Genomic DNA, 20288 nt, shown 5'->3' on the forward strand with positions numbered 1-20288 from the left:
GGCCGCGGAAATATTATATTAAGAAAAACACATACTTTTCTAAGAACGTATTTCGATTCGTTTAAGTGTTTATAGTCAATATGAAATGTTTAAGACCAACTTTCAAACGTAGGCCGGAGACATAAACAAATTTTTAATTTTCTCTTCCCTGGCCTTCCTAAAAACTAAAAAAAGGCAAACTTTTCCATATAAATTTCTGTGTACACGTATTGTTAAGAGATGTCGTTCGTGTAGAAACAAATTTTTATTTCATCTGCTGACTCCATGTTTTCCAGTCTAAAAACTACAGTTGTTTGGTATCTTCTACGTTGTAACGAATGTAATTTGTCGTAATCATTAGGCTCTCAGTTTCTTTGTTTTTATAATTTTCTTTATTTTTAGGTTAATAACGAATAGAACGATTACGACAATAAAGCATTCCTCCAACGGCCAAAAACGCCTCACGATTTTTCTGTTAGTACATTCAGTAAGGCACATGCAAATAGTCTAGCTTTTATAACAACAACAACAATAAAAATAACAACAATAAAACCAACACCAACAACACCAAAACAATAACAACATACATAAACTGCGGGTAAAAGATTTAAAGCATGAAAGACCATCGTAGCAATTGCGACAACAAAATAATTCACATTACTTCGTAACTTGTAATTGTAAGAATTACATCAATTTGAAAACAAATGTTGAATATATATTACTTTCCATACACCTCTCTTGAATTTGTTCTTTATGTAAGCCGTGTTAATTGCTGTCTTCAAGGAATCCTGAAAACTCTGAAGAGGAGGCTATCAAAGTCAAAGACCCTAAAGGTTTGAAAGAACCTTTTGTTTCCGTTCTCTTGACGTCGGGATTCAGACAAATAGCTGGCAATGACTCAGTGGCGTACTTTCTACCGTGTCCTGTGGGAACCTTCACCAACTCTTCCTCTGATGGAAAACAGGTCTGCACGGCATGTCCTCCAGGTATGTTTAGACAATGATCAAGTCTAAGCGCTGTTTTCGACTTGGAGCTGTGCCTCACAGTACAGCGCGTGGTGCCCATTGGAAACATATTTATAATAGAAATAGGACTGAGTGGAGTCCAATTTGGTCAGTTATAATACGAGTGATTAAAGAAATTGGACGACCGCGAAGCGGGAGTCTGATTTGTTTAATGACGAGTAGGATTACAGACAGAATTGGACGACACGAAGTCCTGTTACCAATTAATCAAAACTATAACAACATTTGAGAAAGAAACTAATCTTCGGTTTAATAGTTAAACGTCTTTATGAATACTGAAAAACAAAACAGTTTACTCAACAAATGTACAACAGCGCGCGCAAAATGACGCGTACTGTCCAATTACACAGGTATGACGCGTCAACTGTCCTATTGCACTGTCCAATTACAAGCATGACGCGTACTCTGTCCTATTAGTGCTCAAATCGGGCTACTGATAACCAATCACGTTCGAGAATTTTGTTATGGTTTTAAGACCGAAATAGATCGTTAAAACCAATAGACGGCAAATAAACAAATGTCTTCAACCGGAGTATCTGAGTCCTGTCCTCTTGTTTCATAAAGGGAAATCTCTACGCAGTTAAAAGTGGCCCACAACTCAGGAGCTTATCTGATCTCGGATTCAAAAGCATAAAGAGACTTCATTTAGGGGCATTACTACCACTCACACCTGAATGGAATGCTAGTTCGTCGCACGTTGTTTTGGAGTTCAATGTTATTTTTTCCTTTTTTGCAGGAGGTTTCTACTCAGATGATGTCGGTCACGTGGCCCCAAGTTGTAAGAAATGTCCAAATGGTTCTTATGTTCACATCGATAAAGCACCAGGAACGCAGTCTCAAGATTGCAAGTCTTGTCCGCGAGGTAACATTAACAATTTCCTGTCGATTTTACTTAATAGTACCGCTTTACCTTATGACCACACACAAATAACAATAAAAAAATTAAAGCAAACAAAAAAGCAAACAAAAACGAAACAAAAAACATTTGTAAAAAATCCTCCAACAGTAACAGCCATAATGAATATTGCTTAAAGCGCATATGACAGATATTTTTTCACTTGCATGAACGACTCTATATGGCGTTTGTTATGAGAACTTCAAATTTAAATGCGTTTTCTCTGTTTTAGCCGTACAAAGAGTTACATTTCATTTCCGGTTGGGTCAAAAACGGTGCGAAATGGAGACTGGGTTTAGTGGAGGCGTGACGCCGAAAGAGAAACGTCTTTGAGAACCAAACAGATAGAAAGGGGTTGTACTAGCTGAAAGTTTTTAATTTCTTATATACCTTGATTCAAAGGAAGACTTCGCAAAAAGAATTCCTGTTCTTACGTCATGGCTCGACTAGCCCCAGGACCTCCCTTTGCGCGGTCGTTAAACCAGCCGAAAGTGAAAAGTCTTTAGACGGCTATAACTCGATAAACATAACGCGACTTAAGTAAGATTTTGGCTTTACGAACAGTTCATTTCCATATCTTAGTGGAATTATGTCAATTAAACACCTCCCCCCCCCCCCCCCCACACTCAATCAAACCCCTCGCCCTCAGGCTCACAATGAAAAATACTCCTCGTATTAACCCTATTCAGACCGGGGGGGGGGGCTTTTGAGGCCCGCGCTGACTTTGAACTTTTATAACTTTTTTAAGATTTAACCAAACGCTGCCAAACTTTCTGAGTTTTCCTAAAATTTATCTGGTAACAATTTGGTAGGGTTGGATGATGTGTCATAAACTTGACATCACCATGGCAACGGCATTTTTACAGGCATGTTTTTCCAAATTTGTAATTTTGCGTGTTTCTGTTAATAAAAATCAACTTAAATGGAATTATTTTACATTTTTACGAGTTTAAAGCACATTTTTATTTATTTTGAGTACTTTGCAGTGATTTTGGGTGGTTTTCTGGCATTTTGGAAAATTTTTGAAATCCAAGATGGCGGATCCAAGATGGCGGCTGTTTTGACATCATGATGTAATTGTCACGTGATGTGACGTCACCATCCCACGTGACGTATACCAAAAGAAAGAGTTTCGGACTTACACTACATCCTATAAGTTTCATGGTGATTGCTTAAATATTCTGGAAGTTACTTAAGGGGGGGGGGGCTTCCGAAGCCCCCCGGTCTGAGAAGGTCCAAAAAGGCCCGGTCTGAATGGGGTTAATATGATAAATAGGCCGTTGTTCTTCCTCTCGGATTAAACAGAACGTGCCTTCGATATTATTCAAAATGGTCTGATTGCCTTTTAAATAACTGGATAGGGAGCCTTAACAGAGCTTACGGGTGTGGTGTCTGCTGTCGTAAAATAACCCTTTATTTCTTTTCAATCTTCCATAGGAACAGAGACTGATTTCTTTGCTGGATACCGCGCTTGCAAATGTTTGGAGGGATTTTATCGAAAGCACATGTTTGAGCAATGCTACAAATGTGTTGGTGGACTGCAATGCACGGATGACTACGCTTCTTTGAAGCCCGGTTATTGGTGGAAATGGAGAAGCCTAACTCACAAAGATCGCTACAGAGCTTTTATAAAAAATCTCCAATCACCTTTACCAGCCCTAAGTGCTGATGATATTCGATACTCTTATCCGATACCAACTCCTTTCCAATGTCCAAAAGAAGAGTCTTGCGTTGGCGGTTTAGATTCACCATGTAATACTGGATACGAAGGCCCACTCTGTGCAGTGTGCAGTTCAGGATACCATGAGAAATTGCAAACTTGCAAACAATGTCCGTCAAAGAAATGGATTGTGGGACAATTGTCGATCGTTGCAACCATACTGTTGATAATCATTGCAATTTTGGCCTGGGCAAGGAAACGAAATACCAAAAATGACGATAAACACTCAGTAATTGACGTATTTCTGTCCAAAGTGAAGATCGTAATTGGCTTTTATCAAGTCACTTATGGATTGTTGGAAACTTTCTCTTATATAAAATGGCCAGATTCCCTCCAAGCTATCGGAAAACATTCAGAAGTACTTCAGATGAATGTTCTTCATATTGCACCCATTCACTGCCTTTATGCTGCACTTCAAGTTGATGCCTTTGGGAACTTGTTTGTCATGATGGCAACAAATGCTGCTGTCATTTGTCTTTCTGTTGTTGGGTATGGAATTAGTAAACTGATTGTCTCAAGAAATGGAAGAGTAAAGGACGAAGAAAAGACAATCAAACTCTCACAAACAAAAGAGTTCTTGTACAGGAATGTGTTTTTCTTCCTGTACACGACTTACCTGAGAACGTGTTCCATGACAGCCAATGTTATGCCACTCGTCTGCCGGAAAATTTGTCGAGATGAAGACGAAGAGCTGTGCAACAAATACCTGAAAGCAGATTACAGCATTCAATGCCAAGGCCCAAAGTACAACCATTTGCTAATTTTGGCATACCTATCTGCAGCTTATGTTATTGCTATCCCTGTCGCCTCGTTCATCGCCCTTTGGAGACAACGAAGAGTGATATTGGCCGCGGAAGATGAGGAGACATCAGAGGATTCAGGTCCTAACACGGAAATCATCGCAGGATTGCGTTTTCTCTTTGAAAACTATAAACCTTGTTCGTGGTATTGGGAATTGGTTGAGATGTCCCGTAAAGTAATCCTTACATCTGGTCTGATTCTTGTGGGAGAAGAAAGCAGGTCCTACATTGGTTTAACATTGGTCATCGCAGGCATGTATGGAATGGTATTCTCCTGGATGAAACCCATACAGGACGGGTTCGAGAACAAAATGATGACGATATCTCTTGCCGTTACTGTTTTTAACCTGGCTATTGGCGCTGTGAGTAGAATTCCCGCAGAGAACGTATCATCATCGAGTGAACCATACGTAGAAGCATTCGTATTCAAGATGCTTGTGCTTGGGGCAAATTCTTTGGTGATTGGCCTACTTGCCGGTAAGTTACTCCTGAGAATTTCACGATAATGACCATTATTAGCGAGATGAACATTGTGTGTTTACTGTTACTATTCCTTCATTCTTAGTGTAGATTTTTTTGCTTCTTTCCCACGAATAAACAATTTATCTTGATACCACGAATAACGCCAAACATAAAAGTAGAGTCTCCATGTGCACTTTTTTAGTTTACCTTTGACAAAAATTATTTGATATTCTCTCTGGGCAAGCGAAGGCTAAGCTCCACTGAGCCGGTTTTATTCTCAAGACTCTAAACAATCGACGATCGAATTTCGGTTACGAATGGTGTCTTTTTCTGAGGATGGAATTTTCTCAGGATATCAATAACAGTCAATCACAGCAGAACATGAGGACTGTTGACTCGAGCAGACGTGAAAATTATAAAAGTCACGTGAACTCGGTCACCTCTTTTTGCTTCAGCAGCAATCGGAGTTGACTATGCTGCGTCATGTTCTAAGAAAACTTTCTTGTTTTTTTTTATGTGCTTTCAGTTCAGTACCTTGTTGGCGTGTACCGTTACTTTAAAGAATGGCGAAAGAATCCACATTGGTCCTTTTCTTGCTGTCTGGCTTTGCTTCTCCCTCTCAATGATTTGCGAGGTGAAATAAGTGGTTTAGCTGAAACGAACGTCTTTAAAAGCCAGCTTAAAAGCGGAGAAATGGAAATGCCTACTATAATGATTGCTGTGGAAGACAGCAACGACAATCTCCATGCAGAAGGTGGAGACCAGCATGATAAACAGGACAAGCAAGGTTATGATGACAAGATGGTGACGCAAGAAAATAGTTTGCCAAACGCAAAGTCCATCAAGCGGTGTAATCAAGGAATACAAACAGAGTTTTTTAAACTTTCCCTCGCGGCTAATGTTGTGGTATGTGGACCAACTGGGAAAAAGTGATTATGATATTCTGTGAGTACATTTATTCCAATTAATAACGTCAAGAACATAAAGTTTCAAGTAATACGCGTGGCTAGAAAAAATCACGCATATTTTGTTTATATTTTATTTAGTTTCCTGGGCCCTAAAAAGGGGAAAATTAAACAAACTTTGACAAATGCAAGTAAAATCATTTCTCTAAATTTCCACGTCTATTTTACAGCACGACGAAATAAAATAATAATAATAATAATAATATTTAATACTTATATTGCGCTTTTTCTATAAAAATATTCAAAAGCGCATTACAAAAAAAATGGCAAGGTTTACCTATCGACTCAATTAATTGCAAACTGTCATGAAGGATTCCCATGCTTTTCTAATCTTCTTTTTTCAGGATGTTAAGTTATTGCTTATTGAAGCACATTGCTAAAAAAAAACTTAGTATATCAGCAGTCGAAAAAGTAGTTTTCATATTTGAGGTATGAATTAACTATGTTATGATCAAAGAGAGCCATTGAATGATCAAAAATCAAATATCCTCCTGCCATTATCCACAAGTTATAAAGCACGGACCGCGGATAGTGTCTTGACGTAACAACAAATTCTTAAAAATACAATCTTTTGCAAAAGCAAAGAGTTGAGACACTTTTGGTTAAGAATGTCATTATAGACATTTTCTCATTGATTCCTTGTTTTACCCTTTTCCCACTGATCCATATTGTCCGAATTTCGGGGTGATATTCAAACATTTAGGCATTGACTGAGAAAAGAAGACAGGGTTCAGAATAATAACTATTTGTTAACTTTTCCAAAAAGCGGATGAAGTAAAAAGCCGTTTCTGGGAGGGTATCTCAAAAAATTTTGCAACTAGTTGTAAAGTTGATCACAAATAAAAGATGATGCGAGCGTAATGGTTATAAGAAGGGTTAAAATAAAAGAGATTGTATCTAGCGTCCAAAGGATTATCGTACAATTTGAAAAAATACCGATCTTCTCAACCAATATACCCGGTTATAGTGTAATGTGATTTATTATATGTTCCAAAATTGAACCATTTTAACTGAGGTTGTTTCACCTAAGAAGTTTTCTGTTTCCATTTTACTTTATATGACAGGTCCCAGTTGTTGATATCAGGTGAAATATGCTGTATTCGAACAGGAAGACGTGTGAAGACAGGAAATTGAGTAGAATATAACGGATCAAGTACTTTGTATACATTCCTTACTCTCGTTATCGTTATCACTTTAAAACCATATTCATCTCTTATACCAGAAACCCATAAGGGTTGAAACGTGTAACTCCCTATGATTCACATTGTACAATGCGTTTGCACATTCGTTTCTTCTAAGTACCATATTTGGAAAATCAGGGGAAAAACTTAGCCAATCAAAATTGAAATATTTGGATTAAATCCACAGCTCGCGCTAGCTCGCGCTCGATGGCGTAGTCTTGTTGTTGAATAGAGTTGAATTTCGTTAAGTTTTCCTGTTTTGTCGTCGTTAATTTCATTGGAGAACTTCGCTTGGATACACTTTATGAATTTCTTTAGTTTCTGTAAGAAATTTACGGCGTTTAGGTCGGAATTCAAGTAACTCACTGCAAAATCGAAAATGTTGTTGCGTGTATCATTACGTGTGTAAGGCATTCGCGTACAAACTCTTCGTGTTTCTAAATATGGTACTTGTCAAAACTGAATATTCAAACGCTGTGAACGCGCGTTACACGTTTCAACTCCTATGAGTTTCTGCTTTTACCTATAATAAAGTTTATCAACACAGTAAAAAAAACCGCGAGTACGACCTTATTTTTAAGAAGAATTTTTTGGCTAAAATGTGCCTGTTAGACACTCACTATATAAGACCCTCTTTAGCCTAAGATTCAGAAATTGGTTCTTATTTTCTAAAATCAATTAAAAATGTGTACTTTAAGGGAAATAAGACAAGTCGACATTCTGGATTCTCTTTGGTGACACCTAAAGGCCTTATCACTCCAGTTCCAATGCAAATGCCAACTTTGAAAATCCAGAAATATTATTTTTGATGCAATCACATATCTATATCTGTATGGGGGGAGGGGGTCCTGCATAGGGACATACCCATCACTCCAAGTGATGAGAGATACACATCACTGCATGAATATAATAAATGGCATGCAATGCATGCAGGAGCGATGACGTTTCACAAGGGGTGTTACATAATTTTGAGGAAATTTGTCAATAACTTATCGTAAATAAAAGTAGCTGACTTCTTGTGCGTGAAAAAGACTGTTATTCAACTGCAGCTTACATTTTTCAAACATAAGAAGCAATGTTAGTGATTGTATAAATAGCATAGTTGGGATCTGATTGAATTTAAATAAATACAGTACTTATAAATTCACAGGCAAAGGATGCAATTAATACATTTTCTTTGTAGATTTGCTCAATTGAACAACAAATTTTTTTTTTCAAATTTCCCTATGTTGTCTCAACAGAGATTGCGTTATATTATAGTGTGACATCTGACGAACGACATACGATATGCGCGAGCAAGCTTTTAAACAAAGGTCAAACGGTCTCTTGCTCACAGCGGCCCTTTATATTATAAGCATTAGAAATTTCTGTCTACTAAATCTAATATATCCCATCATTTTTAATTAATCTGTTTCGTTAATACATTGTAGTGTTCCATTCTTACTGCACGGGAGTATTTTGGTTTTTGTGTTCTACACGGCGATTTCTTGTTAAGTTAAACTTGATTTCTGTTCGATTGCCCTAACAGAATAAAAGAACCCGTCGTGTGATGACAAAAAGCGATTTTTGACGTCATCGCTTAAAAAATGGTATACAAATTTCATATACGAAGAAGGCCAACTACCACTAAAATCCTACAAGTGACAATGTAAATTTTTCTTTAGAAAATAAGAACCTAAATAGCCTAAATGTGTGCTAATTGTAAAAAAAAAACCTGTTTAGGCTAACTTGTAAAAAAAAAACTTGTTTAGGCTAACTTGGGAAATGCGGTTCTTACTCGCGGGTTTTTCCTGTATTCGTACAGTATTTAGGTCAAGGTAAAATGAGGTAAACGAAAACAAAATCAGAAACAAGATAATCATATCAAGGAGTATCAGTATCTTAGCTTGTAGCTGTACAAAATCAATCAATGTGTAGCCCTTTCTATAGGTTTCAAGCAAACACAAATATAATCAACACAAATGTAATCAAATTATTTACTCATAGTAATTGCACTGACATATATTTTGTAGGTTCGAAATAACTTTGCTAAAATTAACCTTAACAAAGGAGAAAGAATAAACATCATAAAAAACGTTGCTTTTAAACTTGTCGATTAAACACAAATATAGCCCGTTACAAATAATTTTGTCCTTTGGCAGTTACTCTTTTACACCTGACTCGTCCCCAGTCGTCTTTTGAGTCCGTCTTGAGTCAACTGCTGACCATCATCCTTCGCGTTTGCAATTTTCGCATAAGAGACGACTGGGGACGAGTCAGCTTTTACACCATATCTTTGATGAGATAGCATCAGTGGACATCGTCTTCCCCTACCCCACCCCTCCAGGATTAACCTTTGCCACCGTCTTCCCCTGCTTTCCAGTTTAGATCATCTGATTTTTTTAAAAAAAAACTGACCATATAATAATTTGCGTGCCCACGAATGCTATATTCTTAGATTACCAAAAGAACAATTCGCTTTATCTATGGAGCCAAAAATCACCACATTTTTTTTTGTCGATTAGATTACTAGTTAATATCTAACAACTTGCAAGACTTGTTAACTCAACGGATATTACTCCAGCGATAAAAACTGATTATGCGGCGATTGAAATTATTCTGACCGAGACAATGTCCTTCTCTCCCGGGGGGGGGGGGGGGGGGCACTCCCATATATGGGCTATATAGGTATGTGCCGCGGGATAGGGTATGGTTTTTAAAGTTCTCGGGCCTTAAATAGGGTATCATTTTTGCTCCTTTTGGTATTGTGTTCCCGGTGTGATCGATATGTGTCGTGTGACCATTGCATTCAGTGGTTGATTTTAAATTGTGACGTATTAACTTTTACTATATTGACCGGCTGCTCACTCTGAAGTCAGGAAATGTGCGTAGAATCCTGACGAGAATGACAGGCTTCCTGAGTGCAGACATGCGTGATTTTTTTCTTTATCAATCTATACCGATAACTATTCTCTTAGTGAGCTCACTAAGCTATTATCACTATTATCTGTATTTTTATAGCTTTTTGTTAAATAATCTTCGAATTATTTAAATCATATTTTTAACATCCACGTAATTAAGATCACCATGATAATTCTTATTTGTTTTTGCTGCGAAAATGTTATTTTTGACCTGAAAGTGAGACTTAGCAGAATCTTGACGATCTGAACACAACTCAACGAGAGTACATGCGTCAACGAAAAGCTACTGTTGCGGTGCGTAGAAAAACATTGTTTCGAAAAAATCGTTAGGGAGGATATACCAGGAATCGCTCCGAGAACAAATGGACATATCACAGCCTCCGTTTTAACAAGTATAAAAAACCGTTTTAGCAAATATATAAAATCGCTTTTTATCAAGCCATTATCGCACAAAAAATAAAAAAATCATCTAAAATCAAATGCCATTTCCTACCAAAAAACAAATTACAAACATACTCTAGCATACATCAGCAGGCTAGTATAAAAAAAAAAACAAATTAAATCGGCAAATATTGTCTATGGTGTACAGATTTTAAGTGAATACTTGTCGTTGTTCTTGCATATTCAACTGGTTTGTTATTTCAGCAACTTTGAGTATCCTCATGATTTTTTATGGTCTAATCCTGGGATGCCTTTCTAGCCTTTCATTTACCCTTGCGGGACAGGTTTTATATATCTTCGTTCTTATGATACTTTTATACGTAGTTAGCGTCTTGCCTATGTGCTTCTTTTCTCGCATTCCTAAAACTCTTGAAATCCTTATATATATATGGTTTGCGGCGGCCTTGAATTAAACACAGCGTAAAGTTTTGAAAATTGGAAAAAAATAGTATATCATGCAATTGTCTAAGGCATTCAATAATTTGGACTGTCGGTTTAGTACCTCCGTGTAGCTGGATACTAAAAGCAGCGATCAAATCCAAATAAAAATTCAAACAAGTGTAGCATTGTGGTTCACTTTTTACAAAAAGTGTAGCCCGAATTTAACCCTTCTTGTTGTTGTTTTATGTAGAATGTGCAGGCAAAGTTCAGCTAATTACGCCTTTTGTTTTGCAACCTTCTGATTAGTTGTGGTTGCAATTCTTATTTCGGCTTAAGTAATGCGATAAGTCTGATAAGTGGCGGTAAAGGCCCTCTTGAAGAAGTTGAAAAGAACCAAGAACTTCTCAAATGTTCTTCGACAAGGAAATTCAAAATAACACAATGGTAGGTTTTAAAAATCAAATCCGGTCCGGGGCCGATGTATTTTATCGAAATGTACGTTCCGTCATTTGTATGGGTAATCAAATGGTGACGAGTGAAATTAGGAAATATAAGAATTTTGACAAAATGCAAGTGAAATTATTTCCTAATTTCACGAATATAACATTTGATTTCATATTAATATCATAGGTGACAAATTACGCTTGGAATCTTAGGTTTTTGACTGGTATACTGCATCGCGAACTCCGAGCGTGAAAAGTTGAAAGCATACATTTTGCTTAAGTTCGCAAGTTTTTTAGTCTTTGAAGAAAACCTTTGTTCGACTCCTTTCTGCTGTTGACAAAAAGTTTCAAATATAGCTGGCTAAGATGAAATTCAAGCGAAAATAAACAAAGTTTAAGCTTTAAAACATCTTTTATCCCGGACGCCATCTTGCCGCTAACTACGTTGCCGTGGCAATTTTATAATTTCACATGTGAAATTATAAATTAGCGTTAAAATTTCGCGCCAAAATTAAGGAGTAATTTGTCACCTATGATATTAAAACAATAATTATGCTCCAGGGTAAACAATATGCTCCAGGGTACAACAACATTGGCAACCAAAGAAAAGGATTAATTAGCAACCACCGTTCAACACGTGCACTAACGTTTAAAGATTTATAGTATATGTAAAGATTTAAAAGTCTTTCCTTATTTCTTAACATCTACAAATCTTTTTTACCCTCGTGATGAAATGCCGTCACCAAGCATTTTAAGCTTTATTTTCTCTCCGGATCCACAAAGGCCACTTTGAAACTTAAAAGGTACATTTTGGGCCTTTTTGGGAAAATGCCATCACGTAGATTAAGCCTAATGCTCACTTCATGTCCAAACGATTCAAATGTTTACGCCCACATGCCGAGCGCGAACTGAAGCTTTTTTACCCTCGTGATGAAATGGCGTCATCATGGCGAGTAAGCCTTATTTTCTATCCAGATCCACCAAAAACGGTCAGTTTGATACTTGCAAGGTACGTTTTGGGCCTTTTTGGGAAAATGTCATCAGGTGTATTCAGGCTAATGCTCACTCCAGGTCCAACTGAATCAAATATCTTCACACACATGCCGAACGCGAACTGAAGATTTTTTACCCTCGTGATTAAATGCTGTCACCACGTAGATTAAGCCTTCTTTTCTCTCCAGTTCCACCAAAGACGGCCAGTTTGAAACTTGAAATATACATTTTGGGCCTCTTTGAGAAAATGTCATCACGTATATTCAGCCTTATGCTCACTCCATGTCCAACCGATTCAAATGTCCTTTGGGCCCTTGTGTTGAAATACCACCAAGAAGGTTAAGGCTTATTTTCACTCCAGATAAAGCAAAACCGGCCAGTTTGAGAATTGAAATGTATAGTTTGGGCTTTTTTTGGGAAATCGCCATCACCTGGATTCATCCTAATTTTCACTTCCGGTAAAAAAAAAAAACGAATATGAAAGTGTTACATGAGCCAATGAAAATGACGATTTTGGGCCCTTGTGTTGAAATACCACTAAGAAGATTAAAGCTTATTTTCACTTCAGAACCAGCAAAACCGGCCAGTGCGAGACATAATAATGTACAGTTTCGGCCTTTATGCTAAAATGCCATCACGTGGACCTTTCACTCCCTGTCGAAAAAATTCAAATAAAAAAGTTCTACATGAACCACTGAAAATGATGATTTTGGTCCTTGTGTTCAAATACCACCACGTGGATTAAAGATTATTTTCTCTCCAGATCCAGCAAAACCAGCCTGTTTGAGACTGAAAATGTACAGTTTGGGTTCTTTTTGGAAAAATGCCATCACCTAGATTCATTTTGATTTTCACTCCAGGTCCAAACGGATCAGAAAAGAAAGTGCTACATGAGCCACTGAAAATGACTATTTTAGGTCCTTCTGTTGAAATACCATTACATAGATTAAAGCCTATTTTCACTCCAGCTCCTGCAAAACCGGCCAGTTTGAGACTTGAAATGTACAGCTCAGTTGGGTCTTCTTTGAAAATCGCCATCACGTGGATCCATCGTAATTTTCATTGCAGGTCCAAAATAATCGAATAAGAAAGTACTACATGAGCCACTGAAAATGACGCTTTTGGGTCGTTGTGTTGAAATACCACCACGTAGATTACAGTTTATTTTTCTCCAGATCAAGCCAAACTGGCCAGTTAGAGACTTGAAATGTACAGTTGGGAAGTTTTTAATTTTAATTTTCACTCTCGGTTCAAAAGAATCGAATGACAAAGTGCAACATTAGCCACTAAAAATGTCGATTTCGGGCCCTCTTGGTGCTTTGAGCCCTTGTTTTGAAACACCTTCGCGTAAATTAAAGCTTATTTTCTCTAACCGTCAGAGAAGGTCCAAAAAAAGCCCGGTCTGAATAGGGTTAAGACTTATTTTCTCTTCAGATTCACCTCCAATGGCCAGTTTGAAACTTGAAACCTACATTTGTGGCCTTTTTCAGAAAACTGCATCACGTGGCATTTTTCAACTCAGAAATATGTACAGAATTTGAAACTTCAGGATTATGCTGCTTAAAACAAAACTTGCCTAAGAATTTGTCTTTTTTCGCCTTATTCAATTGTTTGTGATTATTTTCCCTGTCAATACAGGGTTTTTAGACAAAGAAACTTAAGAAACTTTTTCTCACCTTGAATATTCCCTACGTTCTTGACTTTGTTTTGCCAAATCACGACTAATAAGAGCATTAAATTTTGCCTACGCTGCCCTATGTGCCACACAGGCATGATGGGCAGTACGTACGTAAGTAATTTTGCCTACACTACCCAGCAAAACATACACAACAGTGTAGAAACAGGGCCCTGTAGGTCAGCAAGGACCTCAAACATATAGACAGACAAAGGTAGGGCTTGAGCACGAGAATCAAAAATGATCGCAGAAAAAAACATTAAGTCACAGGCCTAGACTTTTTAAGAAACACTCAATCGCGAAGATACCGAGTCCTTAACATACACATCCTTGGCTAACTTTGCTTTCCATCTTCCGTGGCGTTGAAAAATCCTTTCTTTTACCCCACAAAGCCGCAATAGACGGGAGAAACATGGTTCTTTTGCTTCTTAGAATAAATGGCCTGAAGATATATTCCTTGGAATTATCTGGTATTTCCGCCTTGGAAAGATACAACTGCAACACTGAGTTTAACTTAGACTGTTTACAGCCCTCTATTTTTTCGTATTTTTTTTGATCGAATGAGCGCGGGGAAAGAACGGCGAGAGAACTGGACGCGAGTGCAAAACGGAAGAAGCAAAACGGAAGAAGCCCCCCTCCCCCCGCGCGCTCGCGCTTCGCGCTCACGCTCGCTTCGCTCGCAGATTCTCTCGCTTTTTTTGCGTTGAAAAATAGAGAGGCTGTGGACAGTCTAAGTTTAACTGGTCAGAGAACACCTCCTGCTTCAGCAATTACCAGTGTCTTACCCTCCCTCAGCTGATCAGACTTACTTTTGACCATGTTGATTTTCATGTGAATACTTTTGTAGATTATGTCGCTAGGCCGCAGTTCGAGTATTTCGCGGCTCGTTTATTAACAACACGATAGGATGGTTATAATAATAATAATAATAATAATAACAACTTTATTTAATGAGGGTTACACATTACAGTTAAAAACTGAAAAACCTGTGGCCCTCCCCTAGAATAAAAGTTAATACTACTACAAATATATTATCAATAAAAGATGAAAACAGATAAAATAGATAAAAACTAGATAAAAATACAAACAATAATTTGGGTGTGACAGTATAAAAATTTAAAATTTATGACATGGGAAAGCTATCTAAGTCGGCATAACCTTCCTTAATAAAATTACTATAATTATGTTTAAAGGCCTTAATGCTAGTGCTAGTTCTAATATATATAGGCAAAGAGTTCCAACATTTAGTGGCTGAAACAAGAAAAGTTCTTCCACCTTCCGTTTCACGGTTATACCGAGGACAGCGTAAAGTAATATCACCATAGCGCGAGGTTCTGGTGGACATGTCATTGACACTTACAAGTCTGTTCCTTAAATACTCTGGGCATTGTCCATTTAGGCATTTGTAAATTAAGCATAGCTTATTAACAGTGATTTCATCATAAAAGGGCAACCAGTCTAGTCTCTTAAATAAACTTACAGTACGTTCATCTCTTGTTTTAACGCCTAGGATAACACGGGCAGCCCTTTTCTGGAGACGAAAAATTCTTCTTATGTTACTTTTAGATGTTGAACTCCAGGCTGCTCCGCCGTACAGGAATATAGGCTTAATAGTTGCATTGTAGAAGAGTATGCGCTCGTTTAGAGGAAGATAATGTCTGATTGACCTAAGAACACCTAAACGCTTTGCTAGTTTCTTACATAAGTGTTCGACATGTTCATTGAAACTAAGGTCTTGATCAACATGGACTCCAAGAAGCTTATGGCTTGTGGTATTGTCTAAGGCTTCCCCGCTGCTAGTACAGACTTTCATCTCGTCGACACCGGTACTACCGATCTTAGTGCGTAGCCTACTCCCAGTTACAAACATAGACTTCGTCTTCTCGATATTTAGTTTGAAACGGTTATTTCTAGTCCAGTCCTCAAGCTCACGGGTGCTCTCACAGAGCCTGGACCATAGACCAGAAGTATCAGTGTATGGCGAGGATGAGCTCATAGTTGTATCATCCGTTGTATGGTTGGTGGGAGATTCTAGACCCGCCAGCTAGTGTTCCCAGTTAATAGCATATAAAAAGCTGTCTTAATTGCGGAAGCTGAGCTTTTTTGCTCTACTAAAGGATATACGTATAACCCGAAATCCATAGGAAAATAACGATTTCGGGCCCTTGTATCAAAAACCACCACGTAGATTAAGGCTTATTTTCACTCCTAATCCAGCAAAATGGCATCACGTGGATTCATCATAATTTTCACTCCAGGTCCAAAAGAATTGTATGGAAAAGTGCTACATGAGACACTGCAAATGACGATTTCGGAGGCTCTTGTGTAAAAATACCACCACGTAGATTAAGGCTTATTTTTACTCATGATCCAGCAAAACCGGCCAGTTGGAGACTTGAAATGTACAGTCTGAGTCTTTTTAAAAAAATGGAGTCACGTGGATTCATCCTAATTTTCACTCCAGGTCGAAAAGAATCGTATAGGAAAGTACTACATGAGACACTGCAAATGACGATTTCGAGGGCCCTTTTGTAAATATACCACCACGTAGATTAAACCTCATTTTCACTCCTGATCCAGCGAAACCGGCCAGTTTCAGACCTGAAATCTACAGGTTGGGTCTTATTAAAAAAAAGGGCATCATGTGGATTCTTTCTACTTTTCACTCCTGGTCCAAAAGAATCAAATAGAAAAGTGCTACATGAGTCATTGAAAATGACGATTTCGGGCCCTTGTGTAAAAATACCATCACGTAGATTAAAACTTATTTTCTCTCCTGATCCAGCAAAACCGGCAAGTTTGAATCTTCAAAATCTATAATTTGGGTCTTTCTGAAAGTTAACCATCACGTGGATTCAACCAAATTTTCACTCCTGGTCCAAAAGAATCAAATAGGAAATTGCTACATGAGCCACTGAAAAAGACGATTTCGAGGGCCCTTGTGTAAATATACCACCACGTAGATTAAGGCTTATGATTACTCCTAAGCCAGCAAAACCGGCCAGTTTCGTCAATTCCGACTTAAAATCTACAGTTTGGGTATTTTTGAAAATCTCCCATAAGGTTGATTCATCTTAAATTTTCACTCCTGGTCCAAAAGAATCAAATAGGAAAGTGCTACATGAGCCACAGAAAATGACCATTTCGGGCCCTTGTGCTAAAATACCACCACATAGATTAAAACTTATTTTCACTCCTGATCCAGCAAAACCGGCCAGTTTGAAGCTTGACATCTATAGTCTCGGTCTTTTTGAAACTCCGCCATCACGTGGATTCATTCTAATTTTCACTCCTGGTCCAAAATAATCAAATAGGAAAGTGCTACATGAGTCATTGAAAATGACGATTTCGGGCCCTTGTGTAAAAGTACCACCAATTACATTAAAACTTATTTTCACTCCTGATCCAGCAAAACCGGCCAGTTGGAGACTTGAAATCTGTAGTTTGGGTCTTTTTGAAAATATGCCATCACGTGGTTTCATCCTAATTTTCACTCCTGGTCCAAAAGAATCAAATAGAAAAGTGCTACATGAGCCACTGAAAAAGAAGATTTCGGGCCCTTATGTTAAAATACCACCACATAGATTAAAGCTCATTTTCACTCCTGATCCAGCGAAACCGGCCAGTTTCAGACCTGAAATCTACAGGTTGGGTCTTATTAAAAAAAGGGCATCATGTGGATTCTTTCTAATTCTCATTCCAGTCCAAAAGAATCAAATAGAAAAGTGCTACATGAGTCATTGAAAATGACGATTTCGGACCCTTGTGTAAAAATACCATCACGTAGATTAAAACTTATTTTCTCTCCTGATCCAGCAAAACCGGCAAGTTTGAATCTTCAAAATCTATAATTTGGGTCTTTCTGAAAGTTAACCATCACGTGGATTCAACCAAATTTTCACTCCTGGTCCAAAAGAATCAAATAGGAAAGTGCTACATGAGCCACTGAAAATGACGATTTCGAGGGCCCTTGTGTCAAAAATACCAGCACGTAGATTATGGCTTATTTTCACTCATGACCCAGCAAAACCGGTCAATTTGATTCTTGAAATCTATAGTTTGGGTCTTTTTGAAAATATGCCATCACGTGGATTCATCCTAAATTTCACTCCTTGTCCAAAAGAATCAAATAGGAAAGTGCCACTTAGAGCCACCGAAAATGACCATTTCGGGCCCTTGTGTAAAAATACCACCACGTAGATTAAAGCCTATTTTCCCTCCTGATCCAGCAAAACCAGGCAGTTTGAGACTTTGAATCTACAGTTTGCATCTTTATGAAAATCCACCATCACGTGGATTACTCCTAATATTCAGTCCTGGCCCAAAAGAATAAAAAAAAAGTGCTACATGAGCCACTGAAAATGACGATTTCGGGCCCTTGTGTAAAAATCCCACCACGTAGATTAAACCCTTTTTTCCCTCCTGATCCAGCAAAACCGGCCAATTTGAATCTTGAAATCTAAAGTTTGGGTCTTTTTGAAAATCCACCATCACTTGGATTTAACCTAATTTTCACTCCTGCTTCAAAAGCATCAAATAGGAAAGTGCTATATTAGTCATTGAAAATGACGATTTCGGGCCCTTTTGTAAAAGTACCACCTCGTAGATTAAAACTTATTTTCACTCCTGACCCAGCAAAAGGGGCCAGTTTGAGGCTTCAAATCTGTAGTTTTGGTCTTTGTAAAAATATGCCATCACGTAGATTCATTCTAATTTTCACTCCAGGTCCAAAAGAATCAAATAGGAAAGTGCTACATGAGTCATTGAAAATGACGATTTCGGACCCTTGTGTAAAAATACCATCACGTAGATTAAAACTATTTTCACTCCTGATCGATCTAAAAGAGCTAGTTTGTGGCTTGAAATCTATAGTTTGGGTCTTTTTGAAAATATGCCATCACGTGGATTCATCCTCATTTTCACTCCTGGCCCGAAAGAATCAAATAGGAAAGTGCTACATGAGCCACTAAAAATGACGATTTCGAGCCCTTGTGCAAAAGTAGCTCCACGTTAATTAAAGCTTTTTTTTCCCTCTTGACCCAGCAAAACCAGCCAGTTTGAGGCTTGAAATCTATAGTTTGGGTCTTTCTGAAAGTTCGCCGTCACGTGGATTCATCCTAATTTTCACTCCTAGTCCAAAAGGATCAAATAGAAAAGTACTACCTGAGTCATTGAAAATGACGATTTCGGGCCCTTGTGTAAAAATACCACCACGTAGATTAAAGCTCATTTTCAATCCTGATCAAGCAAAACCGGCCAGTTGGAGACTTGAAATGTACAGTCTGGGTCTTTTTAAAAAAATGGAATCAGGTGGATTCATCCTAATTTTCACTCCAGGTCGAAAAGAATCGTATAGAAAAGTACTACATGAGACACTGCAAATGACGATTTTGAGGGCCCTTGTGTAAATATACCACCACGTAGATTAAGGCTTATGATTACTCCTAATCCAGCAGAAATGGCCAGTTTCCGACTTAAAATCTACAGTTTGGGTCTTTTTGAAAATCTGCCATAAGGTTAATTCTTCTTAAATTTTCACTCCTGGTCCAAAAGAATCAAATAGCAAAGTGCTACATGAGCCACAGAAAATGACCATTTCGGGCCCTTGTGTTAAAATACCACCACATAGATTAAAACTTATTTTAACTCCTGATCCAGCCAAACCGGCCACTTTGAAGCTTGAGATCTATAGTCTCGGTCTTTTTTAAAATCCGCCATCAAGTAGAACCATTCTAATTTTCACTCTTGGTCTAAAATAATCAAATAGGAAAGTGCTACATGCGTCATTTAAAATGACGATTTCTGGCCCTTGTGTAAAAGTACCACCACGTGGATAAAAACTTATTTTCACTCCTGATCCAGCAAAATCGGCCAGTTGGAGACTTGAAATGTACAGTCGGGGTCTTTTTAAAAAAATGGAATCACGTGGATTCATCCTAATTTTCACTCCTGGTAAAAAAGAATCAAAAAGGAAAGTGCTACATGAGCCACTGAAAATGACGATTTCAGGCACTTGTGTAAAAAACACCATCACGTAGATTAAAACTAACTTTCACTCCTGATCCAGCAAAACCGGCCACTTTTAATCTTGAAATCTATAGTTTGGGTCTTTTTGAAAATATGCCATCACGTGGATTCATCATAATTTTCACTCCTGGTCCAAAAGGATCAAATAGAAAAGTGCTACCTAAATCATTGAAAATGACGATTTCGGGCCCTTGTGTAAAAATACCACCACGTAGATTAAAGCTCATTTTCAATCCTGATCAAGCAAAACCGGCCAGTTGGAGACTTGAAATGTACAATCTGGGTCTTTTTAAAAAAATGGAATCAGGTGGATTCATCCTAATTTTCACTCCAGGTCGAAAAGAATCGTATAGGAAAGTACTACATGAGACACTGCAAATGACGATTTTGAGGGCCCTTGT

At 37.9% G+C, this 20288-nt stretch overlaps 3 protein-coding genes across 3 annotated transcripts in view; 1 reads left to right on the plus strand and 2 right to left on the minus strand.

Annotated features, from left to right (window-relative positions):
• LOC144667259 (uncharacterized) overlaps positions 1 to 7223 on the plus strand; it is a 39497-nt gene extending 32274 nt beyond the window's left edge. The window contains exons 20-24 of the mRNA XM_078528658.1: positions 763 to 965; positions 1741 to 1866; positions 3337 to 4896; positions 5408 to 5826; positions 6911 to 7223. Of these exons, the coding sequence (XP_078384784.1) occupies positions 763 to 965; positions 1741 to 1866; positions 3337 to 4896; positions 5408 to 5814 (2296 nt within the window). The 3' untranslated portion in view covers positions 5815 to 5826; positions 6911 to 7223. The remainder of the gene's footprint in view (positions 1 to 762; positions 966 to 1740; positions 1867 to 3336; positions 4897 to 5407; positions 5827 to 6910) is intronic.
• The window catches only part of LOC144629091 (uncharacterized), a 209956-nt gene that overhangs the window by 110863 nt on the left and 78805 nt on the right, over positions 1 to 20288 (minus strand). The window lies entirely within an intron of this gene.
• LOC144629195 (mediator of RNA polymerase II transcription subunit 20-like) overlaps positions 1 to 20288 on the minus strand; it is a 316942-nt gene that overhangs the window by 108075 nt on the left and 188579 nt on the right. The gene's annotated exons all lie outside the window — the stretch shown is intronic.

This window comes from Oculina patagonica, chromosome 10 (genome assembly GCF_052425735.1).
Source record: "Oculina patagonica isolate OP01 chromosome 10, crgOcupat, whole genome shotgun sequence".
NCBI lineage: Eukaryota > Metazoa > Cnidaria > Anthozoa > Scleractinia > Oculinidae > Oculina > Oculina patagonica.